The following is a 20,951-nucleotide window of genomic DNA, read 5'->3' as shown; positions in this document are numbered from 1 at the left end:
ACCCATCTAGCACGAGTCTTCGGCTTTGTAGGTGAAAATCTATGTGAAACAGAGTGTATTTGAGGGATTATACCAATCTTCTGAGAAAGACTGAAATCCTGCAAATTCATTTCACAAGCCAACAAGCTTAAATTTTTCAAAATAATATGAAATAATTTATATGGACTTATGGCAGGAGAAATATCATCACATATCCTAGAATGAAACACTGAATGCTTAAATTTCAATTTATGACAATTAGGATGAATGTGACCATGGACACCACAAATGTGGCAAACAGGAATAAATTTAGGAACATCAGTATTTCTAGTGGGTTTTCCGGTCACAGGCTTTGGTTCTTGCCTCAACAAAGAACAATTTGGTCTAATATGACCAACAACACCACAAATGTGACAAATAGGCATAAAAATAGATTTATTATGCTCTCTAACAGTAGGTTTAGACATAGGTTTAGAAACTTCAGCGTTTACATCAGAACTTTTACCTTTGTCTAATCTAGTAAAATAAACATTTTCTTTATTATTCCTCTTAAAAGGAGGGAATAAACTTTCTCAGTTTTAGGCTTAAGAGAAATAAAAACACTTTTGTTATCAACAGCAGGCTTGGTACTAGTCAAATTTTCAATTTTAACTTTAGATTCAACTAACTCTTGTTCCAAACTTTTCATCTTCTCATCTTGAGAGGAAATTTGATTTCTCAAAAATTCATTCTTTTTATTAGATTCATCTAATCTAACAACCAATTCCTCTTTTTCAAGATTAACCAATTTTAACTCTTTCTTGAATTTCTTAGCAATTTTCATAGATTTCAATAATTCCTTACGAAGAGTTTCATAGGCATCAATAAAATCAACAGAAGCATGAGTAGAAACATGATCAAAAGGACACTTCAAATTATCCATGACAACAAGGGTCAAGGATCAGGTCTTAGATCAAAAGATCTAAAACAGAAGAGTTACCTGCTCTGATACCACTTGATAGTTTTTTGACCCCTTAAAAACACAATTGGATTAACCTAGGTAATTAGCCAAGTTGTCACTTAGTCCAAATTCCAAATCTACCTGCTCTGATACCACTTGATAGTTTTTAGACCCCTTAAAAACATAATTGGATTAACCTAGGTAATTAGCCAAGTTGTCACTTAGTCCAAATTCCAAATCTAGGTTATCATAATCAAACAATCATATCATGCAAAGCAACGGAACAATAAATTACACAATGATATGATCACCTAGGAAACCAAACCGGTAAAAACCTGGGGAAGATTTAACCTAGCTATCCTCAAGGTAAACCTGAATCCACTATGAAAGAAACGGAGTTGTTCAACAGGACTTAGACCACTAACATCCTATTGCTACCCACCAGTAGAAACTTACTGACACGACCATGTGCAAACTCCGAAACCACGAACTCCTTCTTTCTTAGATTCTGCAGCAAGTACAAGCACACCCGCTTGTGTTTCTTTAAGTTCTTATGGCAGCAACTGAATGATCATCAAGTTCTTGAACAAATCTCCTTCTTGATAATCCTAAGCTTGTGTAAAGGAAAGCTTCTCACAGATCTCACAAGAGATTTACACAAATAGCAATCTGAGCAACACTAAAACGTGGCTAGGGTTTGCCTTATATACCTAGGGCAAAAACATAAAACCCTAAACGTTTTAAATAAACTAGGGCTGAGTTGGAATTCTGCAGAAAATGCATTCTTCCCGATTTTCGATTGATTGAGCCTAAGCTTCGATCGATCGAATCAGGTCGAAATGCACTATTAACTCTGCATCAACTTAATTCCAACTTTACATACATGAACCAAATTTGAGCAAGTCTAAACACGATTAAACATCTTGTTTTGATCATGGTTTGCCAATAATACACATTAGAGTTTTAAATACATAAGATCCTAAGTCATTAGAACCTAACAATGATTAAAGGTGTTACTTACCTTATAACTGTGGCCCTTTTGGTATTGGCATCCTCTCTTGTTTTTGCCTATGACCCTAGTCCTTTGCAAGACTTTTGTGTCGCAATCAACAACACCAATTCTGCTGGTATATATGTACATACTCATTATTATTTGCAGTAGTAGTAATTTTCATCAAGTTCATTTGAAATCATTAGAAGTTTTACACATTAATGAAATTATGCCTTCAATTAAAAAAAAAAAAAAATTAATGAAAACATGCCTTATGGTTGTATCATCATCTATGTCAGTTTGTTTTTTTTTTTTTTTTGACTTGTTATTGTCCATTGTTACAGAAGTTTCTCTCTCTCTTATTTTTTTTGACAATGAAAAACTTCTCTTTGTGTAGTATTTGTGAATGGAAAATTTAGTAAGGATCTAGCAATTGTCACAGCCGATGATTTTTTCTTCTCCGGACTCAATATTCCTACAAACATTGCAAATAAAGTCGGATTCAATGTCACTCTTGTGAACGTTGATATGCTACCAGGTTGAACACTCTAGACATATCTTTGGCCCGTCTTGACTTTGCACCATATGGCTTGGATCCTCCACACACTCACCCTCTTGCCTCTGAGATTCTAGTAGTTGTAGAGGGTACTTTGTTATTTGGATTTGTCACATCCAACCCAAACAAACTCTTCACCAAAGTTTTAAACAAGGGAGATGTCTTTACATTCCCAATTTGTCTCGTTCACTTCCAATTCAACATAGGGCAGACCAATGCTATTGCTTATGCTGGTCTTGATAGCCAAAATCCCGGGGTGATCACCATTGCAAAAGCGGTCTTTGGATCTAATCCTCCCATCAATTCGGATGTTCTCATCAAAGCCTTCCAAGTTGACAAGAATGTAGTTGATTATCTTCAGAAACAATTCTAGTCAAACCACAATTTGGAAATATAAATGTAATAGGAATGATGAACAATTAGAAACCAGAGTTTGAAGAAAGTTTTCCTTGATTTTTTATATGTAATGCCATAAAAATAATTATAATCAAATAAAATTACCTTATGATTTTTTTTATGTGCCATTGTGTCCAAGCCAATGTAGAGCAATTAGTGCATTACTAAACAGACAAAAAATTGTATTAAAGATAGAAATTTTATTTCAATTTTACAACATGGCCAAATTGAGGGCTTAGTAGCACTTACCTATGTTGAAGAACATTCCTACGGGTAATTAGGGAAAGAAGTAATACCTTTTATTTGTGAAATTCGACGGTTATATCTTATACCATCTACATTAGATTTTTTTTTCCCTACATGACATCCTATTGTCCGTTGTTATAGAATTGTCTTATTTGTGACAATAACAAACTTTTCTTTGCATAGTATTTGTGAATGGAAAATTTTCCAAGGACCCAGCAACTGTCACAGCCAACGATTTTTTCTTTCCTAGACTCAATGTTCCTAGAAACACAGCTGCAAGTAAACTCGAATCAAGTGTACACTTGACATGCCAATCTTGTGAACATCGATAAATTACCAGGTCTCAATTACACTCTAGGTATATCTTTGGCTCGTCTCGACTTTGCACCACATGGCCTAAATCCTCCTCACACTCACCCTCGTGGCACTGAGCTTTTGGTAGTCATGGAGGGAACTCTCTTTGTTGGATTTGTCACATCAAACCCAAAAAAAATCTTCACCAAAGTTCTAAGCAAGGGAGAATTCTTTGTATTCCCAATTGGTCTCATTCACTTCCAATCCAACATAGGGCAGACCAACGCTTTTGCCTTTGCTAGTCTCAGGAATCAAAATCTTACGTTGATCACCATAGCAAACACGGTCTTTGGATCTAATCCTCCAATCAATCCTGATGTTCTTGCTAAGGCCTTCTAGTTGGACAAGAATGTAGTTGATTATGTTAAAAAACAATTCTAAGTCAACCGCAATTTGCAAAAATATTTGTAATAGAAATTGTATGGACCGAATTAAGTTATGTGCCCAAAAGATGGATGGACTCAAGCCCTACAAGTCGAAAACAATGAATTTGTAGAGAGTAGGTTGGAAAACTGGGCTAAAATGAGTTGGACAACAAATAAAGTAGGCTCAAATGACAAGAACAAGAAGATTTATTGATTTAAAGTAAAGAAAATCATCCTCGGCACAGTTCGAGGAGATCAATTCTTATATATTTCTCAAATGTTTGATTACAACTTTGGTTCCTGATTGCTATAGTGTTTCTCTATTTTTTCTCGATCCTCTTCTCTCAATGCCTCTCTCTCCTTTTATACTCCCTTCCCCTTTCATCTCTACCCTCCACGTGCAGGCCAGATGGTTGGTGTTGATACTTGTCCCATTAGCACCTTCCTGAAGTCTATATGTAGTAGCTGCAAGGGATAAAACCACTGTTTAGGTATCACCTCCACATTAATGTGGCCAGAAGGTTAGCTGCAGAGCATTCAATGTGGTGGTAGCAGCTTTCTCCTTAGATATTTTAAGACTTCCCCTTGTCCTATGTTTCTATAATGTTTATTTGTATCAATAGAGTTTCCTAGAACGTTCCCTTAGACGGCAGACCACCACTTTGAACTTTGGCTTTGGTTAGTCGAGGAGGCATTCATCCTTGAACCACCCTTATGGGTTTTTATGACCAAAACTAACTTCTTCATTTACCAACATGGACTCCCTTGGCAATGTTACTCCTCCTCGAATGACTTCACGTCCCGGAATTGGGCCTTAGGCCCAATATATACATAGGTAATGTGCTCCTAGGCCCAATAACCCTACAGAAATAATAAACCAATATATAGTTTGAATAAAGTTTGCATTGTTTCCCTTGATGTAATGCCATGGAAATAATTATTATCAAATAAAATGATTTGTTATGATTTTTTTTCTTGTGCGAGTCACTATGTCATAGGAAAGGTAGAGCAATTAACTAGCACCTATTCTATGTCAAACATTCCATTGAAGCAACATTTTTGGGTCTTAAAATGGTAAGAGTATTGAGCTTCTACAACACTATGTATTCATACTGAGGTAACATGGAAAAAATTATACAACGGAGAAAAATATAATACTTAAGGGGTTAAATATTGTGGACCTTTATATGTTTATATTGTACTTACAATGTAAATTTACATTGTAGACACACAAAAAGTGACAAATATTATACACACTAGTCGTAGACCCGCGTGTTGCAATTTGAGTTTATAGGGGCTTAAATAACTAACATATTCATAGCGCTAATAACTAACATATTAATTATACACCTAAGTAACTACTTGATTGATAAATTAGGTTAAACAATTTGAGTTTACAGAGGATTAAATAACAAACATATTCATACCAAGGGAACATGGTAAAAATTATATATACTTTCTTATTAATTAGGGCAAATCGCATCATCACGTTTTTGGGGATTGTTGCAAATGGTTCTGGTGACAGTTTACTTCATGAAACGATTATCACAGATTCACAGGTATATATGGCAGTCACTGATAAGTGTGAAAATATAGCTACTTGTGGAAATTTTTTGGTTTGACATGTGGAATTCTCTTTGTTAGGTTCTAAAGACTTAGGATCTTATGTATTTAGAACTCTAATGTGTATTGTTGGCAAACCATGATCAAAACAAAATGTTTAGTCCTGTTTAGACTTGCTCAAAGTTGTGTCATTTATGTAAAGTTGGATTTAAGTTGATGCAGATTTAATAAAGCATTTCGGCCTGGTTCGATCGATTGAAGCTTAGGCTTGATCAATCGAAATCCGGGCAGAATGCGTTTTTCTGCCGAATTCCAAATCAGCCCTAGTTCATTTAAAACGTTTAGGGTTTTAGGTTTTTGCCCTAGGTATACAAGGCAAACCCTAGCCATGTTTTAGTGTTGCTCATATTGCTGTTTGTGTAAATCTCTTGTGAGATCTGTGAGGAGCTTTCATTTACACAAACTTAGGATTATCAAGAAGGAGATTCGTTCAAGAACTTGATGATCATTCAGTTGCTGCCATAAGAACTTAAAGAAACACAAGCAGGTGTGTTTGTACTTGCTGGAGAATCCAAGAAAGAAGGAGTCTGTGGTCTCGGAGCTTGCATGTGCTTGTGTTAGTAAGTTTCTACTGGTGGGTAGCAATAGGATGTTAGTGGTCTAAGTCCTATTGTAAAACTTCGATTTTTTCATAGTGAATTCAGGTTTACCTTGAGGATAGCTAGGTTAAATCCTCCCCAGGTTTTTACCGGTTTGGTTTCCTGGGTGATCATATCATTGTCTTATTTATCTTTCCGCTGCTTTGCATGATATGATTGTTTGATTGTGATAACCTAGATTTAGAATTTGGACTAAGTAATCACTTGGCTAAGTTACTAGGTTAATCCAATTGTGTTTTAAGGGGTCTAAAAACTATCACTTTTCTAAACTGTCCGTTAGTATATTTTGTGGGAGAATTTATCTCAGATATTCTATGTTGACTCTATCTTAATGAATGAAATTTCTAATTTTTCTTTTTTAAAGGTAAGTTGAACATGCATGGCTGACACAAACAGAGTTTGAATGGGTATAATGACTATAATCTACAATGTAATGCAACCTAAGTACCCGATATGTACCATATTCAATACATAATATAACACTACGCATCTTGGACAAAGATTAGCTCCAAACTAATTTAGAAGAACTTATTCCAACCCACTACATCCTAATTTGTAAGGCTATTCATCAGTTCATGTGTATTACTTAAACATGTCACATAACTAATAAAAAAAGTCATGTGACTAAGATTACATATAAATATTCTCTTTAATCACCACATAATGGATTGAAAGAAAATATCTCTAAACCTATTTAAAACCAAACTTTTTCTATACAAATTTTCTTGAAATTGTTGATACTTGTGGTAAAATATTACAGCTTATTAGATTCCTTAATTGTGAAAATCTCTCTATCTCTCTCTCCAAATTCAGTTTCCATATTTTATGAAAAAATATGGTTAAAACTGTCCTGCTCTCTTTCTTTATTTCAATGACTAAAAAGCCTTAAAAGTTCCAACTTCTTGTATAGGAATGACAAAAATTCCCTATCCAAATTTACCTCATTATGCTTGCATAGATTTTTCTCTCCACAAAGAGATGATGGGGGTGGGAATTGGTTTTTCTCACCTCGACTCACCCCCTTGAATATGTGTGTGTATATATATATAATTTTAATCTTTTTTATATATATCCTTTTTATAATTATTTTTTGTTTTATACCTATTCTATGACTATTCCCAACATACTTGTTTTTTCTCTTTTAACACTCTTGTGACCACTTGCCATCTCTTTCTTTCATCTCTATGTCATTAGGGATGACAAAGTATCTCCAACATATATATATATATATATATATATATAATTTAATATTTTTTATATGTATCCTATTTATAATTATTTTTTTGTTTTATACCTATTCTATGACTATTCCCAAAATATTTGTTTTTTCGCTCTTTTAACACTCTCAAAACCACCATATATATAATTTAATATTATATGTATATATATATATCCTATTTATAATTATTTTTTGTTTTATACCTATTCTATGACTATTCCCAAAATACTTGTTTTTTCTCTCTTTTAACACTCTCGCAACCACCTGCCTTCTCTTTCTTTCATCTTTATGTCATTAGGGATGACAAAGTATCTCCAACCCACTCTAAGCCCAGCTTACCTCACTCTTGTGCTGCCTACGTTTTTCCCGCTCTGAAAATGGGATGGAAAACCCCTAATCTGACACTTGTCCCATTGCAATCCCTACTCACATTATAAGAAAAAAAAAAAAAAAATATATATATATATATATATATATATATTAACACTTTCCTTGTAAATCTCATTTTCCTAAGAAAGATTTTTATTTAATTGATAACTCTCAAAATGCCGATTTGGCACTTTTATTTCCCTATTGGCATTGTGTTTCCCACCCCCTCATTTGTCCGATTTTTCTTAGGGATTTTTTTTCGTAATATTTTTTTTAAGGATAAATTCAGTGTCTAATACTTGAAAATGAAGTCCCCAAGCCTCAAGAAATTTTTATTTTTTTTTCCTTTCCAAATTAGAAAATTCACTATCTGTTTTCTCTCTTATTCGTTTGTCTGACTACTCATTAAAAAACTTTCCCATTCTCCATAAGGACCATAACCTTCCAACAAAACCTATGAAAAATTTCTCTTTCTTTTTTTATTTAAAAACCCATCATTAATTGAAGGGAAAAAAAAAAAAAAAAAATTCTCGCCAACAATCATCTTATAAAAAAAGCGTAAATATAATTTTGAAGAGATCAAGCCCTAGCCACCTGCGCATTCTTCAATCTTCCGTAATCAGAGCACTTGCATAAAAAAACAATATCATCATTCACACTTTCACAGTCGTAGCCAGCAACAAATGTATTCTATCAAAGGTCAAAGAAGAGGCTTGTGCCTTCTGGGCGAATGTTTGTTAAATTCTTATGTGTCATGGAGTATGAAAGCATGAATTGATTGATAATACACTAGATTGAAATTGTTACTGAAAGATCGAAAATGTGTTAAAAACACAAGAGCTGTTTAGACCCACAAATTAAAGTTATGGCTTGATAGATTTTACACTAACTTAATTCTAAGTGCGGAATAGTGTAAATGCGAGCGGATAAACAAACACAGTAGTAAAAAGGAATGTAAAAGAGTAGGGAAGAGAGATGCAAACACAAGATAACACGCTGATGTGCTATCGAAAAGGAAACCGAAGAACCCGGCGAAAAACCTTTCCGCTGCTCACCCAGCGGTAATCGATCCACTAGAAAATCAGTTGGGATACATGGGTTAGCAAGAGACCCTCCAAGCCTAATCTACCCGATGTACTTAAGCCCTCCAAGCTCCTACTCCAACAAGGCTTCTCGGAACCGTGTCTTGTCTAGCTCTCCGGATCCCGCAACAAGCTCCATGTTGCATCTGCCATCCTTGGCTTCTTCCAATACTTCCCAGCAGCACCAAAATCTCACTTGACACTCTGAAAGGGTGTGGTAAGTGTTTGGGCTATCAACCTCTCAATAGTATGGAAATTGAGAGGTAGGAGTTGAGGAAAATCCATAAGAAATTATGTAGAGGATTGTGGGTATAACAATTTCTAACTCTCAAGGTGTTTGGCTAGGGCTTTCTCTCAGAAGCACTCCTCAACATTTGTGGGTAATGTGGGTATAAATAGTGTAGGCACAGAAAAGTGTGTATCAGAATTGACAGTCTGGCAAAACAGAATGTCTCGCGGGTGTCTCGCGGGAAGGCCTTACTCGCGAGATATTCGCGAGACACAACTGTCTCCATCCTATCCTGACTCTTCGCATTCCAGCATGTGTAAGTCACATGGGTCACTTCGCAGGATGCTTAGTCACGAGATACCCGCGAAAACTCTTCAATATTCAATTGCTTGAGTCTTCACACACTCTCTCTCTATCACACAACCCTTACAATCAAATCCCACAATAAATATAGGGTACAAAAGATTGAATAAAATTACAATCAAATTTGGCATGGAATTAAAGCCAATAAAACACATAGTTGTAAATTACAACTTTACAATGCAATGCAATTAAGAGCAATTGGCAATGCAATTAAGAGCAATCCCACGGATCAATTGCATGTCTAACACTCAACCAATGCAAAATACACGAAGTTTTTGCATCTAGGATACAAAATCCTACTAAGGACACAAGAGTGAGGTACTCAAGACATATTGGCAATATCTTAAGAGTACAAAAAAATGCTACAAAGCAATAATGTAAACACAACATACTGAATATAAACTAAAATTAAAAACAGAGTACTAAAGCTTTAAATGAAAGCAGAAAACACAACTATCCAAGAGTTATAAAAACTGAAATAGTTTAAACCAAAACATATATAAAGCTAAACTGCCTATATGAACCAAAGATTCTATGCCTAGGCTATGGTCTATGCTATGCTTCCCCTCAAATGTACAGAATATAGAAGCTCCCCCTCAAAATTTTGTCCCCCTTTTTGATCGGAATGGCCAAAGAGGCTAGAACTGATTAGACTCTGAATTTGATCTCTGCGCCATGGACAAGTCATCGATCTGTGAAGACAATGCAGTGCTCTGTCCCTGAAAGTATGCAAACTGGTCCGCGGTGTGCTGTACATGGGAGGTAAGTATTGTAAACATCTGGTCCACTCTATCCAAGAGGCGATTGAGTCTGTCGAGTCCTCGTGCTGGTGTAGAAGAGGATGGTTGTGCTAAAGTCTTTGGAGCAGAAGTGAATCTGTCAATCTCCTCCTCTGTATCTCCACCCTCGCCTTTAACACGATCCTGTGGTATCGTATGCACACCTGTTTTGGAACCCTTGATGTGAGCTATGCTCCTAGTCACTATGTGTGCACCAATGGGATAGTCTCTCTGAACTACTATCAGACCACTCGGGAGTTTGAGCCTTGTTTTCGCAATTAGGCCCATAATCAGTGAAGGAAAAGGCAAAACTGTTCTGGAATTTTGCTTCTCAATGCTTTTTTTCAATAGATGGAAGATGTGTCCACATATATCAATCTCCTTGTGAGTAAAGAGATCGTACAAAAACTTTGTCCTTGGAGCTAACAGTGTAGTGAGGTTGGTGATCGGATACAAGTTATGGATCATCACATATGCCAAAGCCCTTATCTCCGGTGAAAATGGGATTGTATTCATGGATGACTTCTTTGATGTACCACCAAGTATTTCCACCATCTCCTCAATTGATCCTAATCTGTCTTCATCTTGGACTGAGATTGGTTGAGAAGGAGGACGAATTTCCAAAAATTCTTGAATGCTATCCTTTGTAATCACAAATTCTTTGTGCCTCACCTAGCAGTCTATATCGTCTCCTTCCACAGTAGCATTTGAGAAAAATTCTCTTATGATCTCTGAATAGACAACCCCAACCGGGTTCAACAGCTTGGTCCAAGTCTTTTCTTTGAACACCTCAGGGATGAAGGTGTCCTCAAGGGTTTCTAGCTGGACCACCTTCTCCATAATAATGGTTGCTCTTTTGTAGCAGTCATTGTATTTCATATCAGCCTCAGTAGACTTGAAATTGTCAGAATCAATGCGAGAACGTTTTGTGGATTTCTTGGTCGCAGAATGTTTGGTAGGAGACATCTGAACAAATATCATAGAGAACAAGAAACAAAAAACAAGTGCACAAACACAAAGACAAAACACAAAACTTGATTAGATTCAAGTTAGTTCAAAACAAAAGTAAAACAACTTAAAAACAGAGCAAAAACAACTCAAAACAGAGCAAACATACACAAAACAACATGCTATAAGTGTTTAACCACGTAAACAAAAGCAAAATGCATAAAGTGAATCACTGTGCATGTGTGTGTAGCATGTGATGCATAGGGATACAACATGGGATGCATGAGGTGTGCCTAGAGTGTGCATGGCATGGCATTGAGGCACAAAATGGACATAGTGTGTAAAACACACAAACACTGACCAAAACATGATAAACATGATCAATTAAGATCAAAACCAAGCCTTGGAACTCAGTCGAGTCCAATTCAACACAAGAATGTCACAAGGACATTCTGTCAAACACCTAGCATGCAACAGTGAATTCTAACTATGAACAATGCACGAACATGGAGAAATTTGCCTTAATACAAGCTTAGAATGCCTCAAGGAGCCAACATAGATACACAAACATCAAATGGGACTCAGCCCAATCAAAGATTTCGAAATTTTTTTACAAAAACTAAGAACCCCAACCCAATTTTCGAAAATCCCCAATTTTCGAAAATCCCCAATTTTTGAACCCTAACTTAAATTTTTGCATAATCTCAAAAAAACATGAAGAAAATGTTTAGGAAAACATACCTTGAAGTGATTTTGCAGAGATTTGTGCTTGAAAATGAGGAGGTTTGAGTGAAAAATGGTTTTGGGTTGAAGGGGGTTTGAGAGAGTCTAAGCGAGGGAAATGAGAGTGTTTTGAAAACCTATCACATCTGCCTTATAAAATTGAAAACACGCATTTTTAGCAGGTTAGGAAGTAGCGTGACAGTCGCGATACAGTCGCAAGAATGTCCACTGAAGCTCAAAAGCTTTCCCGAGAAGCTATTAGTTGCGAATAAGTCACGAGATAGTCGTGATAGCCTTTGTATGAACTTGAAAAATTTCTAGTTTTTGCCAAAAAAATTTCGCGGGAAGAGTTTAGTCGCGAAATACTCATGAGGTAGTAACGAGACTTTCTGTATGAAAATGTGACTTTGTAATTTCCCTTAAGCACATTTTGCGGGAAGCTCTAAGTTGCGAGCTTCTCGCGAAAACGTCTCTAAACCAGTTTGTTAGGTTTCAAAGACTTAGGATTTTTTGTATTTAGAACTCTAATGTGTATTGTTGGCAAACCATGATCAAAACAATATGTTTAGTTGTGTTTAGACTTGCTCAAAGTTGGTTCATTTATGTAAAGTTGGAATAAGCTGATGCATAATTGTTTTATGCTTCTCGACCTAGTTCGATTGATCGAAGCTGAGGCTCAATCAATCGAAAATCGGATCAGATGCGTTTTCTGCAGAATTCCAACTCAGCCCTAGTTTTGTTTTCAAACGTTTAGGGTTTTCTAATTTGCCCTAGGTATAAGAGGCAAACCCTAGCCATGTTTTTGTGTTGCTCATATTGTTGTTTGTGTAAATATCTTGTGAGATCTGTGAGGAGCTTTCCTTTACACAAGCTTAGGATTATCAAGAAGGAGATTTCTTCAAGAGCTTGATGATCATTCAATTGCTGCCATAAGAACTTAAAGAAACACAAGCGGTGTGCTTGTACTTGCTGGAGAATCCAAGAAAGAAGGAGTCCATGGTTTTAGAGCTTGCACGTGGTCGTGTCAGTAAGTTTCTATTGGTGGGTAGCAATACGATATTAGTGGTCTAAGGCCTATTGAACAACTTCAATTCTTTTATAGTGGATTCAGGTTTGCCTTGAGGATAGTTAGGTTAAATTCTCCCCAAGTTTTTACCGGTTTGGTTTCCTAGGTGATCATATCATTGTGTTATTTGTCTTTCCACTGCTTTGCATGATATGATTGTGTTGATTGTGATAACCTAGATTTGTTAATTTGGACTAAGTAACAACTTGGCTAATTACCTAAATTAATCCAATTGTGTTTTTAAGGGGTCTAAAAACTATTACAATTTTTGAACAAAAACACAAAAATGCATTTTGAACAAAAACTAAAAGCACGAAAGTGTAAAATCACTTTCAAAAACATATAAATCACTCAAAAATCTTTTTGGATTTGATCCGCAAGTACTTGAGCATACACATCACATTTGAACATGTACAATCACACAAATGAGATAAGCATTAATTGAATCGAAGTCTTGTGTGTTGTGGGTGAGTATCAAATGTGGAATAGACCTTAGACCAAAGTGAAGCTTCAATGATCAATTCAATTAAGTCATACACAACTAGTACGAAATCAAGTGGACTATCTCAATTATAGAAATGAGCATATATGACCTCCCACAAGTGAATGATTACAAATCATAGAAGCTTTTCATTTGGCTTCTGCATAAATCATAACATTTGGACCTTTTGGATAATACATCTCTTTTTGAGATCAGTGCTTGAAATTTTTGATATTTCAACTTTTAGATTTAGCCTTTGGCTTTTTTAAGCACCATACATTTTAATACAAAAGTCGCTTTCCCTTTTTCCTAGTCAAATACTAGTATGTGCGACAGGTTTTTGTAGCTCATTATCTCTTTTCATTTAGTGATTTACATTTGGTGAGCTTTATAGAAAAAACGTAAAAATAAAGTGGGAAGAGATATAGGCACAAGTCTATTCAAGTATCATTCATGACAAGCTTGAATATCTATTTACAACAATCACACATAGTTTTCAAGATTTCTCCCATAAAGATATATGTGCATACATAACAAGCTAAGCTTGTAAATGCACTACGCCATTAGTACGAAGGTACTAGGCCAAACTTACATGTGATATGCACAACACAAGCGATCAAACTTTTTGAAGATTTTTCAATTTTTATGGGTTTTTGAATTTTTTGAACACACTTAAAAACAGAACAGGAAAAGTAAGATCAACAAAAACAGGTATAAACCAAAACCAAAAAAATGTTAATAACCATAAGCAGTAGACACAAATAGAATTATGCATGTCAAGATGCATGAACAAATGTCCCTATACATTGGAAGTATTAATGCGTGGACATAGGTGGTGATCATGCATGAGTACCATTCTTCATCCACACGTCACGTGCGTTTGGGGTGATATCCCTATAGGATTGGGTACGAGTGTTGTGGCCTTCAAACCTTCTGGAGAAGCTTTCCAAACAAGTGGTGAATGCATCGATCATTTTCATCACATCCATCACTCCGGAATCACCATCTTGACCTCTTGATTGCTCAACAACCCAATTCCTTTTGTCATTTCTTAGTCCTCTTGACCTCTGATCACTTGCATTCTTCAATGCCTTCAGCTTATGAGAATTTGGTCTGGTGTGTCCTTGAAGTCCACAGTAATGGAAAAAATGTTTAATTCTTAGACCTCTTTGTGACTTTGGAGGTGATTTCCCCTGAACCTTAGGCTTGACCACTGGTTGGTTAGGGGGTTTATTCAACACCCGTCCGTCAGCCACGTTCTTATTCTTCTCCTCCTTCACTTCCTCAGTCCATGTGGTAGTTACCATCGGTTCTTTGGCTTTTACAAAATTTACTTCCTTGGAAACATTGACAGCCGAACTACTATCTCCAGTGTATCCCAATCCGGTTTTATCAGAGAAAGGTTTTTGATGAGAAAGGACTTCATCAAGCTTCTTGGAGGAGACTCGCTCTACTTTAGCATTGACTTGAACCACCTCAAGCTTAAGAAATTTTATCTTTGAGTAGGCCTCGGTTAGTTCTCCATTCAACATCTCTATTTCACATTTGGCCTCCTTATAACACACTAGAAGACTTCTATAGTCCTCCTCTTCCTTCTTCATCTTTTTAACAGCTGTCTTAGCCACCCTTGCATATTCTCCAGACTTCTTAAGAAGGGAATTGTAGTTCTCTTCAAGGTCCGTTGAGCTTTCATCTTCTTCAGCATCCGATTCTTCTACAACCTCAACATGCACAGTTTGGAGGATATTCCAAGCAGTATGAGCAACCTCAACATTAGAGATTCTCTTAAATTCTTTCATAGAAACAACATTAAAGATAGCATTCATAGCCTTGCTATTAAACGTGACTGCTTCTTTTTGAGAAGTTTGCCACTCATTAACAGGAGTAGTGGGTTTCTCCCATCAGTATTCAACGGAGTTCCAGACTCTCTCATCAATCGATTTCAAGAATGCTTTCATCCTTACTTTCCAATAAGCATAATTATTCCCATCAAAGTGAGGAGGAATAACAAGAGAGTGTCCGTGTTCCATGACAACAGGGGTCAAGGATCAGCTCAGTGATCAAAAGATCAACAACAAGAGAGCAACTTGCTCTGATACTACTTGATGGTTTTTAGACCCCTTAAAAATATAATTGGATTAACCTAGGTAATTAGCCAAGTTGTTACTTAGTCCAAATTAACAAATCTTGGTTATCACAATCAAAACAATCATATCATGCAAAGCAACGGAAAAATAAATAAGACAATGATATGATCACCCAGGAAATCAAACCGGTAAAAACCTGGGGAGGATTTAACTTAGCTATTCTCAAGGTAAACCTGAATCCACTATCTTGAAAAAATCGAAGTTCATACAATAAGACTTACAAGCCCCCACGCTCGACTTCTTATTGCTACTCACTAGCAGAACTTATTGACACGACCACGTGCAAGCTTCGAATCCACGGACTCCTTCTTTCTTGGATTCACCACCAGATACAAGCACACCTGCTTGTGTTTCTTTAAGCTTCAATGGCATCAACTGAGTTGATCATCAAGGTGTAGATAATATCTTGTCCTTGAAAACCCTAAGTTTGTGTAAAGGAAAGTTTCTTTAGATCTCACAAGAGATTTACACAAACAGCAATATGAGCAACACTAAAACGTGGATAGGGTTTGCCTTTTATACTTAGGAAAAATTAGAAAACCCTAAATGTTTTAAACAAACTAGGATTGAGTTGGAATTCTGCAGAAAAATGCCTCTGACCTGATTTTTGATCGATCGAGCCTAAGCCTCGATTGATCGAACCAGGCCGAGAAGCATAAAAGCCTTCTGCATCAACTTATTCTAATTTTACATAAATGATACAACTTTGAGCAAGTCTAAACACTACTAAACATATTGCTTTGATCATGATTTGCCAACAATACACATTAGAGTTCTAAATACATAAAAACCTATGTCTTTAGAACCTAACACAAGATAACACCAAGACATGCAATCACCGTGTTAATTTATTTTCCACTGCATTTTAATTTTGTTGGCGATTTGTTTGTGCTACCATGCTTATTGCATGCTAATTGAATTAATTAATTAACTTGGCTAATCAATTGGTTAATTCATCACAAGGGGTCAATACATTCTTGTCTATCACACTTTATATTGGTTACAGTGATGTACGTGATCCAGAATTTAGGTATTGCATAATTTTTGTGGATGATTTCACATGTTTTACATGGTTCTCTCTTAAAGAAAAGACTAGAAATTCTAAATGTTTTCATTCATTTCAAAAACATGGTTGAGAATCAATTATCTCCCAAGATTAAGATTCTTAGGACTGAGTGGGGGGGGGGGGGGGGTGGGGAGGAGTAAACTAGGAATTAGTTTCCTCAATATTTTTCTTCTATGGCATTATTCACTACTTACCTTGTCCCCACACTCCTCAACAAAAAAGGTATTTCTAAAAAAGAAAGCATAGACATATGGTCAAAAGTGGGTTATCTATGATTTTAAAAAGCTGGTTTACATCATTTATGTTGGTCTTCCTCATTTATGTTGGTCTTATGCCTTTTGCACCTCAATCCACCTTATAAATTGAATACCCTCCTTAGTTTTGCAATTTGTGTCGCCATGGGAAAAATTGTTTCCGCATAAACCGAATCTATCAGCACTAAAGCCCTTGGGTTGTACTTGTTATCCACTTCTATGGCCTTACTCCAAGCACAAACTTCAACCTAGATAGGTAAAATATGTATTCATAGGTTATCCTCCTAATTCAAAAGAGTACCTTTGCCTCAACAAAACCACAAGCAGAAATCTATATATTACTAAAAGCTGAAGCATAGCATTCAATGTTGCTACGCTTAGGTTGAGCCACATCAGCTATCATGTCATTACCATTTTTTTTTCCTGAATTTGTCCTACAATTTAAAAATAGTTTTTATAAATTTAAAAATCCTAATAAAAAGAAAATAATTATCAACTCTATCTCTTTCATAGTTACAATTTTAGATGGCAACCATTTGTGTTCTACGGTTACAATTTGAAACAGCAACCCTTTGTGTTCCATAGTTACAATAAACAACAACCCTTCAGCGTCCTAACGCCAAACTTTGGCTTTCTAACTCCTTCATCTCTTCCTCTCCTCACACTATATTAATACTGAAAATCTATATCTATCCATATATAATATAAAACACCACTCCTTATTGCACCAGCCATGTTTACATTTAAAACACCTGAAAGCAAGTGACTTTTCATTAGTGGATTAAACGTTTGATTTAGTAACTTTGGTGTTTAGTAGCCTATGTTAATTTAAAGAAACAATGTTCTGATTCATTAGAACGTTCTGAATCTTGGGTAGTAGTTACAAACCTGTTTCATATTCCTAACCATAAAAAAAACTATATATATATATATATATATATAAATATATATATATATATATATATTTATAAATAAAATAAAATAAAATCTAACATTTTACATATATCTTTTTCTCTCTATACATTCCTCTCTCCATTTCTCTCTCTCACTCTCTTCTAAAAGCCTTTTTCTCTCTAGGCTGCCTCACGATGCCTCTTCAAGAACAAACCATCCTAGATCAATGGGAAAGTCCCTCTCTAGTTTCTGCACATCCAAGTGAGTGTTGCCTTAAAACTTCCCAATTCAATTTCTGATAGTGGTTTTTGCTATTATATTATTGCAATTTTAATGTGGTTTCCTTCATTTTGTAAATTTGGATTTTTTTTTCAAGGTTTCTGTGTAGGCACTGATTTGTGAGCCTTTGATTTATAGATAAATTCAAAATTCGAAAGGAAGTTTTAGATAATAATTTTTATTGGGTTCCATTAGGGATTTCAAGTGTATTTGAAAGTTTAGGGAAAACTAAGAAATAGGTATGATTTTTTTATGATTCATTTATGGTGGGTTTGTCCATTGTCATTAGAGTTTGGGAATTTCTCTGCAAATTTAAAAAGTTTCATTGAGAATGAATTTGGGTCTAATTTAGAGGTGGCTTGATGTTCTTGAGAATAAATTTGGAAATGAACTGTGGGTATGTGAATGTAAGGTCATACCTTGGAGATTTTTACTGATTTGCTTGAGTATTGGTTGTGGGATTGACATTGAGCTTGGACTTGGTCCTAGCCATTTGGTATATAATTTTGAAAGACAATTTCAGGCTTTCTAAACTAGAGGGGTTGATGTAGTACAAAGATGCAGAGACAATAGAGTGTGCAACTGAATGGGCTATCTTAATTGATTCCCTTACTCCCTGTAGAAATATACTCCTAGGGATGGCCACAGCCTTCACTTGCAATGTTGAGGCTGAATTACTTGAAATAGAGATCATGTCTATTGATGAAATAGAGAAGCAGGAGCAAAGCAGAAAAAAGCACTATTATAACAGTTAGTCTTTTCTGTTGTTCACCATCACTGTTATATAAGCATATAAATCTTCTTGAAGCCAACATTTTATGGCTTTTCATGCTTAGCAATTCTTCTGTTGATGTAAATAGTGAAGACCAACATCTTATTGCTTCTAATAGGAGGTATCAATATGTTTCTAATTTGTAGAAGGTATCAATATGTTTCTAATTTGTAGATTCCATTATTCTAAATATTCTTTAAGTACTGGAAATACTGCTTCCCTCTATTACAGCACCTCTAGATTAACCAAGTTCTATTTCTTGGTTATATCTGCTAGGTGTACGACAAAAGGCCTCTAAGAGCAACTGGTTTTACTTGACATTTTTGCACTTATGTTAGTTTACGAGCCTATACAGGAGTTGAGATTATAGTATAGATGAACTGTCATAAACTACTTGATGATGATCCACTATGTTCTGTATTTATGTTTATTTACTTTTATTTATCACAATAATCATAAATATCTTAGACATTGTACTTGAGGTGTGCATTTTTGCATTATGCAAACTGGGGATATGTTGTCTTGGTTTTGAATACTAGAAATATAATTATTTGGACTATCTAATGTGTTCATTCCCACACCTTTTGATTTATGTTTGGATTGTGAATTCTTGGTTTTATGCTACATTCTAATTTTAGAAATTTTCTTGAAATTAATAATTTTTAAGATTTTTTCTTGAATCTGTGGGTTATTGGTTTATAAATCATGTCAGATGTCAAAACTCATGTACAAATTAGTCCTCAAATCTCAGTTGGTTACATCCTAAATGTAATTCCTCATTATTCAAGTTGGCTTGGGCTGCCTCTATATATATTTGGATTTAGAAAAATGCAAGGGTGTTTAGTGGAAAAGTATTATTAGAGGAGGCTATGATGTATCTGTTCAATTGTAAAGTGTTTAGTTTGTCATGGGTGTAATTTTTGGGTGGATTCAAGTTGTAGTAATTTTAATACTATTTTATCAAAAAGTTGTTCTCTTTCCAAGTTTCTGTTTTCTTTGTATGTTAAGTCATGTTTTTTACTACAACCATAAAATAAAGGACAACATGGTCCAGCCGAGAAGGTTTCCGTTGTAGCTCTTTCTAAATAAATAAATAAAAACACATTTTCTCTTTTAATTTTTCCCCCACAAAATCTGAAATATCTGTGATAAGAGAAGTTAGAGAATATATGTGATTGATGATAGTATTAACAACTATGTATGATATATGGTACCTCCAATGCATAACGGATGAATATTAAAACTTCATTTTCATGGGAGTATTGGTACATTTGCAATTCAATATTGTTGCTAACAATCTAATATCACTTTTCTTCTAATGCATGCATAAGTTTAGTTTCCATGTATAATATATTTTAGATTGTGTTTGGCAGGGAATGATGAAAAATTAGTTGTTTGCAAGGATCGTGGAGCTAATGTTTGCATCAATTACAAGATGAAGGATTTTGTTAAAAGGGTGAAGGAAGAAACTGGTGGAAAATGTATTTTCTCTAATATTGAAACCTCACTTTTCTTCAACTACAGATTAGTGAAACTAAAGAATATGATTATTATTTTGTTAAGTGGACATTTTCATAGGGAGGTCTTTGTTATTGTTTGTTATTGTCAAGGAAGTTAATAATTTATTTCCTTTTTCAAGGCATATAAGCTGCACTTTTGGGAGTATCTAGGCTACCATGGAAAAGAAAGAACACTGCTAAGAGCCTAAAAACAACTTTTTGTTGCTCTTTGGGGCCATGTTTAACTTTGCCTTGCGGTGAAAAATGAGACTACATCATACAAAAATACAATACCTCTGCAGAATGTACATCAATATAGACTTATAGAAATACGACCATATACAGTAATGAAGATATATTTCCATCCATGAGAAGTGGAAGCATCCAAGCATAAACAAATTATTTTCTTATTTATTTGTGTGTGAGTTTTTGTTGTTATATTATTGCAATTTTAATGTGGAAATTGTTATATGAACCTATGAAATAACCCTCAAGTTACTATTAACCTTGATTTATTTGTTCATATATACTCTAGAGATAATATATATAATATTATATCATGTTAATATGAAATTAATTGACATTTTTTGATTTATTAGTACTTAATAAAGAAAACAAATATGTATAATATATTAAAATAAAATTGTCAAACTTTCCTGTGCATAGCACGGGTTAGCGACTAGTTTATATAATTTTCCATGTTCTTTTTAATGAATCCTTGTTTCCTTTCTA

At 35.1% G+C, this 20,951-nt stretch overlaps 1 protein-coding gene, 1 long non-coding RNA gene and 1 pseudogene across 2 annotated transcripts; all 3 read left to right on the top strand.

The window, feature by feature from the left end:
• The first annotated feature begins 1,919 nt into the window (after window positions 1–1,919).
• On the top strand, window positions 1,920–2,931 carry LOC126728940 (germin-like protein subfamily 1 member 7; annotated as a pseudogene).
• Window positions 2,932–3,113: 182 nt separating this feature from the next.
• LOC126728858 (germin-like protein subfamily 1 member 16) lies at window positions 3,114–3,801 on the top strand. The gene is made up of 3 exons (XM_050434641.1): window positions 3,114–3,135; window positions 3,292–3,387; window positions 3,449–3,801. The coding sequence occupies exons 1-3, from the start codon at window positions 3,114–3,116 to the stop codon at window positions 3,799–3,801; spliced, it is 471 nt and encodes a 156-aa protein (XP_050290598.1).
• A 13,986-nt stretch (window positions 3,802–17,787) lies between these two features.
• LOC126724305 (uncharacterized) lies at window positions 17,788–20,633 on the top strand. Its single transcript, XR_007654907.1, has 2 exons — window positions 17,788–17,930; window positions 20,094–20,633. It is a non-coding gene; the product is annotated as an uncharacterized LOC126724305 (long non-coding RNA).
• The last annotated feature ends 318 nt before the right edge of the window (window positions 20,634–20,951 follow it).

The sequence above is a fragment of the Quercus robur genome, chromosome 1 (genome assembly GCF_932294415.1).
Source record: "Quercus robur chromosome 1, dhQueRobu3.1, whole genome shotgun sequence".
NCBI classification, from domain to species: Eukaryota; Viridiplantae; Streptophyta; class Magnoliopsida; order Fagales; family Fagaceae; genus Quercus; species Quercus robur.
Note: the sequence above shows the minus strand (reverse complement) of the source record. Positions and strands in the feature narration are given on the sequence as shown.

What these genes read in the sequence shown, in the direction of transcription:
- LOC126728858 (XM_050434641.1), top strand. Translation starts at nt 3,114, where the DNA reads ATGTTGAAGAACATTCCTACGG. An exon ending in GTTGAAGAACATTCCTACGG is followed by an intron (nt 3,136 to 3,291) that starts GTAATTAGGGAA and finishes TTCTTTGCATAG; the next exon opens with TATTTGTGAATGGAAAATTT. An exon ending in TCCTAGAAACACAGCTGCAA is followed by an intron (nt 3,388 to 3,448) that starts GTAAACTCGAAT and finishes ATAAATTACCAG; the next exon opens with GTCTCAATTACACTCTAGGT.